Here is an 8,256-nt window from a genome sequence, read left to right as displayed (position 1 = left end):
AGAGCCTCCTCCTCCCATTAGTTGTTTAATCGTCCATCACCATTCACGACTGGATGTGGGAGGACTGCAGAGCTTTGATCTGATCCGTTGGTTGTGGAATCACTTAGCTCTGTCTATAGTATGTTGCTTCCGCTGTTTAGCATGCATGTAGTCCTGAGTTGTAGCTTCACCAGGTTGGCACCTCATTTTTAGGTGTGCCTGGTGCTGCTCCTGGCATGCCCTTCTACACTCCTCATTGAACCAGGCTTGATCCCCTGGCTTGTTGGTAACGGTAAAGTGAAGAATATGTCAGGCCATGAGGTTGATTTTCAGTCCTTTTAAAACATTATACACAATTGAAAATTTGATATAAAACTGAAATGCTTTTTAAAAAAATACCGAATAAAAAGACATTTAGAATGATTTGCTTACAAAAGTATGGAGATTAGTTAAATTCTTGGGAAGGTGGGTGAAGAATTGGCACAGAATAAATAGTTGCTTTAGGATGGATGAGTGTTCCTGGCCAGTAAGTGTCAGTAATTTCCTGATAAGTAACAGTTTACTGTAAATGGAGATTTAGAAAATTGGATGATGTATCAAAGTAAGGAGAAATTAATTATTTGGACTGATTTCTTGACAAGTGATGAGCCAAGCTATGGCAGATTGTCTAAATAACATACAAGTCAGAGGTTTGGGGATAATAGCATTCTATGCAAATGCTGGACTTCCAGGGACACTTGACAGACTTTGACTTTAGCAATCCCTCAATAATTGAGTAAGATTGTTTCTCAGCATCAAAAGAAAACAAAAAAAGATTTGAGTTTTATGACTGGCCAGGTCTTTGGTGAGCATTAGTTGGATTTGTAATCCAATCCTAGAGAGACATATGTTACCACAAAACAGACATATGTAAGACCAGCTGATGGTGTAGTCACAGCAGATGGACATTCTTTCATCTATCAATGATTCTCTTCTTCTTTGGCAATCCTAGCTTGTTCATACTCCTTAACTCCCTTCCTGCACACGGATCACCACAGTTTGCCGTCTTTGATGGCTTCTTCCCATGCATTGATGCCAATATTGCATTTCTTCAGGTTGGATTTCAGACTGTCTTTATATCTCTTTTTCTAGTCACCAGCATTTCTTTGCCTCGAGCTCAGAATAAAGTAGTTGGGACACTACCTACATTATAACAACTGTCTGTTGAGCAGATCCCTTTATCAGATTTTGTGGTACTGATGGTCAAAAAGATATTATTTACAAATAAAATGACCTAATGAAAAGAAGACTGTTAATCTTCCCGAATGCTTCTGTTTCTTTAGCAGGTGAAATATTTTTGTTTTAAGCTACTAATTTATAAAAGTAATTGCCATTAGACCCAGCTTATCAAATTATTGCTCTTGAAATGGCCATCTAATAATGTGCAGCAATTTACAATCACTTTCACACCAATGTGAGGTGTGAAAAGCAGACCATCAGATAGCCATTTTAAGGTAATAACTAAAAGATGTTTGCTTTAAACCCATGCCACATGGGTTAGATGGTGGCAGTCACCCTAGATGTGATTGTTGCTTGACGTCGCCTAAGAAATGAAGGCCCCAAAATTCCAAATAGGGCCCAGGTGTAAATGGGGCAGGTGTCCAGTCAGGAGACTGGAAAATGGGATAGTAGCTAGTTCCACCAGGATTCGGTCATATTTGCGCCTTTACAAAAATTCGAGTGGTGAGGGGAGTGAGCAACTCGCCTGCCTGCCTGCCACCCACCCCCCCCCCCCCCACCCACCCCATGTAAAGAGGCTATGCCTGGAGAGTTCCCAGGTTAACCCAGGAATTCCACCCAATTCACCCTTGATAGACCTCCACGAATCTCTCAAAAGCTGAGAGCTGGCTAGAATTCTGTGGAGGCCCCAGGAAAGGCCCCAAAACTTTCCCAAAGATAAATTATCCAGCAGGGGATCGATTCTTTTTGTTTCACTGCTAACTGTCTCCTTCAAGATCTGAAGATGTTGCAAGATACTTTGGTCTTCAGCCCGGGAAGGCTGCTCTACCTCAGTAGAACAGATGGGGGCAGCCATGCAGGCGGTGGTCTGCCCTTACTATGATGATGTCCCTGAAAAACGGACAGTCGGCAGTTGCAAATCATGGGAGGGGGTCCACTCTGGCCACTGCATTGATGTCCAATGCCTGCCTGATGCAATTTTTAAGCAAGCATGTAAATGGACGAGCTTCATACCCATCTACTTAAATCTAAAAATGGGGGTCCTGCAGGACTCCTTTTGCAGTTTCAGGTATGAATGGGTGGAGCATGCAGAATCCATCTGGGCTTGACTCCCTGCCAGCCCGACCTGCCGTCTAGCTCAGCATGCGAGCCGGCCAATTCACCACCCTCCCACAAGAGCTGTAGCGGGGCACATGCTTGGTGCCTGTAGCTCACTGGCAGCATTCAAATGAGGCCTGAACCCAAAAATGGTTCGGCCTCCCGACATATGTTCAGGCGGGTGGCTTACCGCTCCTCCGACTTCACACTAATTTCTGGGCAGAAGTTAAATATTGCGCCCCTGTCTCTCCATTTTGGGATAGTCTATCTGACTGTGTGTCAGCAGACTCACAGCCCACTCCATTGCACATCTGCCGGTGGAGTGGGACGATTGGAATTTTGGCCCCAAAGGCTTGACATACTTGCTTTAATTAAGCAATCAATTCTGCTTTTATGTACAGCCTGGAGTATTTTCGAAATGTTTCAATGTAGGTAAAATGCACAACAATGCTCTTCAGTTTATAAATTGGATGAGATCATCAACAACTGTCTTCCCTTTGGAATCATGGTGCGTGGTTGTGGATAGGAAACCTTGCAAAATAGATCCTCATGTGATGTTATTGCTCAAGTGGAATTATAGTTGATACGAAACAGTGCTAGTTGTTGTAGCCAGAATTTCTTAAATTGTAAATCAAAAGCAAAATACTGCGGATGCTGGAAATCTGAAACAGAAAATGCTGGAAAGAAACAGAGTTAACGAAGTTCTGACGAAGCTTCATCGACCTGAAACATTAACTCTGTTTCTTTCTCCACAGATGCTGCCTGACTTGTTGGGTATTTCCAGCATTTTCTGTTTTTATTTCTGGGGTTGTTCTAGATCCCAAATAACGAATTTAAAGAACTTAAAACATGAGCAGAAATAATGCAGCCATAAGATATACCATATGAGTTGGACATCCAAGAAAAAGAGCAGTATTTCTGTCATTATTACAGGATCATTCAAAAAATCAACCAAAACAATAACTGCGTTGTCAATACCATAATGCTGCTGATCTCTTTAATTAATGAAGAATCAGGAGACTTCATAAAAAATGAACCTTTTATTGTAGCTGCAAATTGCCTCAGGGAAATGACTTTTTATGAACATATTACAGAAGAAATTTTGAAGATAAATATATTTTTGAAAAAGAAAATCCAACATATTTGGAAATATATGTAATGACCCTTACCAAAACATAAGAGATATAGCACAAAACCAGACTGCAGCTTGTGACGTGCAAATATCTTAACACTGATATGAAACATTAGGGTCTATAAACACAAACGAGGAAGTGTATCATAGAAGAAAATAAAACTAAAAATTAAATGGAAACAAAAATATGTGTTAGGACAGAAAATATTTATTTTCAGGTAAATGTTGGGTTATATTCATAACAAGCAATCCAGAAACCAAGACGAATCCACAGAAACATACTGCTGGATGGTACGTGCATGGGCATGTATTGAGTCAAATACAAATATACACTGACACACAAACACACATGTAAACACACACAATGCGGATATGCACAATTGTGTGCACACACACGCACACATGTACACACACACACATGTTCTGTGTTTCAAGTCTGCAAACTTCCCTGGTAGATTAGCTGTAGCTTCAAACTAGACTCCACCTCCACTAATAAGAACCTGACCTGCAAAATGCAATCTCGAGAAACGTATAAAAAGGTAACACTGCAATTTCAATTCTAACAAAATAAAATGTACAAACAAGCAAGCGATATGAAATCATAGTGAGGAAATGACATGCTATGGAATATAAACATTCAAGTGGGAAAAATCTGTGTCACAGAATTCAGAGTTCCTGAAAGGATTTTGTAACGATCTACTGGCTGCTTTTCATAGTCTCGGTACTTGTTCTTTTCAGATTGGCGTCACTGGCAAATGAAATTTTAAAAAATATATTATGTATTACAGTGAATAAGGAAAATATACAGTGAAATGTAAAATCATATAAATATTTCAGCATGTATTGCTTACCTTTCCGTGTCCAAGGACGTGCAACCTACAACCCAAAAAAAAGGTTAGATTTTGATATTCCTGTTGAATTTCTATAAAAAATGCAGCAATCTTTCTTATAGACTATCAGAACCAAAAATATGAGAGAAACTGGCTACACCTGACCAGTGAGACTATTGCCAAGCATCCATAAGAGGCATTCCTTCAAGGGAGGAGTTGCTGGCTGTGTCTTAGATTTATGGTGAGTCTTGGCAACCTGAAGTGACTATTCGACTATCCTTCCCAAGACCAATGCCGAGTTTCTCACCAAGATATCCTCAATTCTTTCCTCCCTCAGCCTCTGCACTGAGTGACTCCTCATGCTCGGTGATTTCAATCTCCATCTCAACTCTCCTCTGATTTCACTGCCCCCCTGTCCTCCCTTAATCTCTAATTCCATCCTCTATATAAACTCTCCTACCCATATTCACATCCACCCCCTTGAACTTGCCATCACTCGTGGCCTCACTCCTCCCATTGTGTCAATCACAAACAAAGCCACCTCTGATCACTTCCTTGTATCCCTCACCGCTCACACCCCCGACTCTCTTTGAACCCCACTTCCTTCTGTGTCCGCCACTGGAAAAATTCTCCCCCCAGTCGCTTACAACTGCACTTTCAAATTCCCAACTATCTAGCCTTTATTTCTCCATTTGCAACATAGGGAGTGAAATTGGGCTGTGTAGCGCCCGTTTTGTAGGTGCTACGTGGACTCCTAAGCCCCGAAAATGGCATCCGAAATGCGCGCGCACACTTCCGCTGTGAAGTGCGCAGGATGTCATCTTGGTAAAGGTGTTTGTGCACACACACCCAACGAACGCCGGCAGCATGTAGAGTAGGGAGATTATGACATAAATCAGTGTGCAACGCTGATTTGAAGCAGCCGGAGGCATTTTGGAACTCCACACACCAGCTCGCACAGCTGAACAGGTCTTCAACAACAACAACAACAACAACAACAACAACAACTCGCATTTATATATTATCTTTAACATCCTATTTGACCCTGAGATGAGCTTCCAACCACATACCCGCTCCTCACCAAGATCGCCTACTCCCACCTCCATAACATCGCCCTTCTCTGCCCCTGCCTCAGCACATCTGCTGCTGAAGCCCTCATCCATGCCCTTGTTACCTCCAGAATGGACTATTCCAATGCTCTCCTGGCCCGCCTCCCATCTTCCACCCTCCAAAAACTTAAGCTTATCCAAAACTCTGCTGCTCGTATCCTAACTCGGACCAAGTCCCATCACTCCTGTGCTCACTGACCTACATTGGCTCCTGGTCCGGGAATGCCTCAATTTTAAAATTCCCATCCTTTTTTCAAATCCCTCCATGGCCTCACCCCTCCCTATCTCTGTAACCTCCTTCAGCCCTACAACTCTCGGAGATTTCTGCGTTCCTCCAATTCTTACCTCTAGCGCATCCCCAATTTTAATCGCTCCACCATTGGCGGCCGTGCCTTCAGCTGCCTAGGCTCTAAACTCTGGAATTCCCTCCCTAAACCTCTCCGCCTTTCTACCTCTCTCTCCTCCTTTAAGATACTCCTTAAAACCTTCCTCTTTGACCAAGCTTTTAATCACCTGTCCTAATATCTCCTTATGTGGCTCGGTGTCAAATTTTGTTTGATAATCGCTCCTGTGAAGCACCTTGGGACGTTTTACTACATTAAAGGCACTATATAAATGCAAGTTGTTGTTGTTGTTTGTCACCTCCAGACTTGACTATTCCAATGCTCTCCTTTCAGCTTCCCAATCCTCCTTCTACTCATCCAAAACTCTGCTGCCTGTATCCTAACTTGCACCAAGTCCTGCTCACCCATCACCCCTGTGCTCATTGACCTACATTAGTTCCTGGTCCCCCAATGCCTCCAATTTAAAATTCTCATCCTTATATTCAAATCCCTTCATGGCCTCACCTATCGCTAGCTCTGCAAGCTCCTCCAGCTCTACAACCCTCCTAGAGCTCCGTGTTCCTCCAACTCTGGCCTTTTGTGCATCCCCACTTCCTTCGCCTCACTAATGGTGGCGGTGGCTTCATCCATCTAGGCCCTAAGATTTATAATTCCCTCCCAAAACCTCTCCACCTCTCTCTCTTTAAGACCCTCCTTAAAACCCACTTTGGTCTATGACTAAGCCTTTAGTCACCCCTCCTACTATCTCCTTTGGCTCGGTGTCAATTTTTGTCTGATTATACTTCTGTGAAATGTCTTGGGGTTTTGTTCTATGTTAAGGGTGCTATATAAATGCAAGTTGTTTTTGTAGAGTGTCAGATCTTCAATGTTATCACCTTGATTTCTTAGCCATGATGCTTGAAAGCCTCTTTATTCATGTTAGATTAGCAAATTGGTTCCATTTCCTCCTGGCTGCCACACCCCCCTCCCCGGCAACACCCACCCCCACCCCCAATACTCTCTATATTGTCTTTTGACAAAAATGGGAGAATTCCTGTTTTTCTCCACAATTATTGACCCTGTAACCATATTGCATTTTCACAATTTTGTTCGTGGATCTTTAATTTTGGGGAAAAACAAATAATAACACAAAGAAAGGGACCAGTGTGAGTGGTTCAGCAAATAACTCAATGCAAAGCTAGTTAGAGTGGAAGAGACAAGGAATATCAAAGGTTTGATCTGATAATAAGGATAAAAAACACATGCATTGTCAATAAATGGAGGAATAGAAACTGGTTATCACAAAAAGGAATTTCACCGTGACAGTCTTATGTAATATGTCTGAGCTTAACTACAGTTGTAGATCGATTTTCATGACATTCTCAGAGTCGATACCCTTAGCAAATCCTATTGCATATGATTGTTTTGCCTGAGTTAATTCTTGATCACAGAAAAAAAGCACTGAACTCTAGCCAGATTATATATAGTATGAACTCATCAAAAACTGTTCATACTATTTCAGAAATGGGGATGTTTGCTGATGATCGCACAGTGCTCAGTTCCATTCGCAACCCCTCAGATAATGAAGCAGTCCGTGCCTGCATGCAGCAAGACCTGGACAACATCCAGGCTTGGGCTCATAAGTGGCAAGTAACATTCGCGCCAGACAAGTGCCAGGCAATGACCATCTCCAACAAGAGAGAGTCTAATCACCTCCCCTTGACATTCAACGGCATTACCATCGCCGAATCCTCCACCATCAACATCCTGGGAGTCACCATTGACCAGAAACTGAACTGGACCAGCCATATAAATACTGTGGCTACAAGAGCAGGTCAGAGGCTGGGTATTCTGCAGCGAGTGACTCACCTCCTGACTCCGCAATGCCTCTCCACCATCTACAAGGCACAAGTCAGGAGTCTGATAGAATACTCTCCACTCAAGAAGCTCAACACCATCCAGGACAAAGCAGCCCGCTTGATTGGCACCCCATCCACCACCCTAAACATTCAATTCCCTTACCACCCGCGCACCGTGGCTGCAGTGTGTATCATCCACAGGATGCACTGCAGCAACTCGCAAAGGCGTCTTTGACAGCACCTCCCAAACCCTTGACCTCTACCACCTAGAAGGACAAGGGCAGCAGGCACATGGGAACCACCTGCACGTTCCCCTCCAAGTCACACACCATCCTGACTTGGAAATATATTGCCGTTCCTTCATCGTTGCTGGGTCAAAATCATGGAACTCGCTATCTAACAGCACTGTGGGCGAACCTTCACCACACGGACTGCAGCGGTTCAAGAAGGCGGCTCACCACCACCTTCTCAAGGGCAATTATGGATGGTCAATAAATGCTGGCTTTGTCAGCAACGCCCAAATCCCATGAACGAATAAAAACAAAACTGTGAAGGTAAGACTGACTCTCAGCAAGATCGTATTAAGGTTGCATTTAAGAGTCTTCATATTATCTGTTAGCTAATTAAAATAACTAAAACACCCATGCAACATGTCCAATGCCAATATTATTTATAGTATATCCACAAGAAGTTATTTTTTATGCATAA

The 8,256-nt window shown here is 42.9% G+C and overlaps 1 protein-coding gene across 1 annotated transcript in view; it reads right to left on the bottom strand.

Moving 5' to 3' along the window:
- Positions 1–3,320: 3,320 nt before the first annotated feature.
- tgfbi (transforming growth factor, beta-induced) overlaps positions 3,321–8,256 on the bottom strand; it is a 69,639-nt gene continuing 64,703 nt past the window's right edge. Inside the window, exons 16-17 of the mRNA XM_067996223.1 lie at positions 4,279–4,303; positions 3,321–4,175 (exon numbers count right to left, since the gene is read on the bottom strand). Of these exons, the coding sequence (XP_067852324.1) occupies positions 4,162–4,175; positions 4,279–4,303 (39 nt within the window). The 3' untranslated portion in view covers positions 3,321–4,161. The remainder of the gene's footprint in view (positions 4,176–4,278; positions 4,304–8,256) is intronic.

This window comes from Heptranchias perlo, chromosome 14 (genome assembly GCF_035084215.1).
Source record: "Heptranchias perlo isolate sHepPer1 chromosome 14, sHepPer1.hap1, whole genome shotgun sequence".
Taxonomy (NCBI): Eukaryota; Metazoa; Chordata; class Chondrichthyes; order Hexanchiformes; family Hexanchidae; genus Heptranchias; species Heptranchias perlo.
This window is presented reverse-complemented; position numbering and strand designations above follow the sequence as displayed.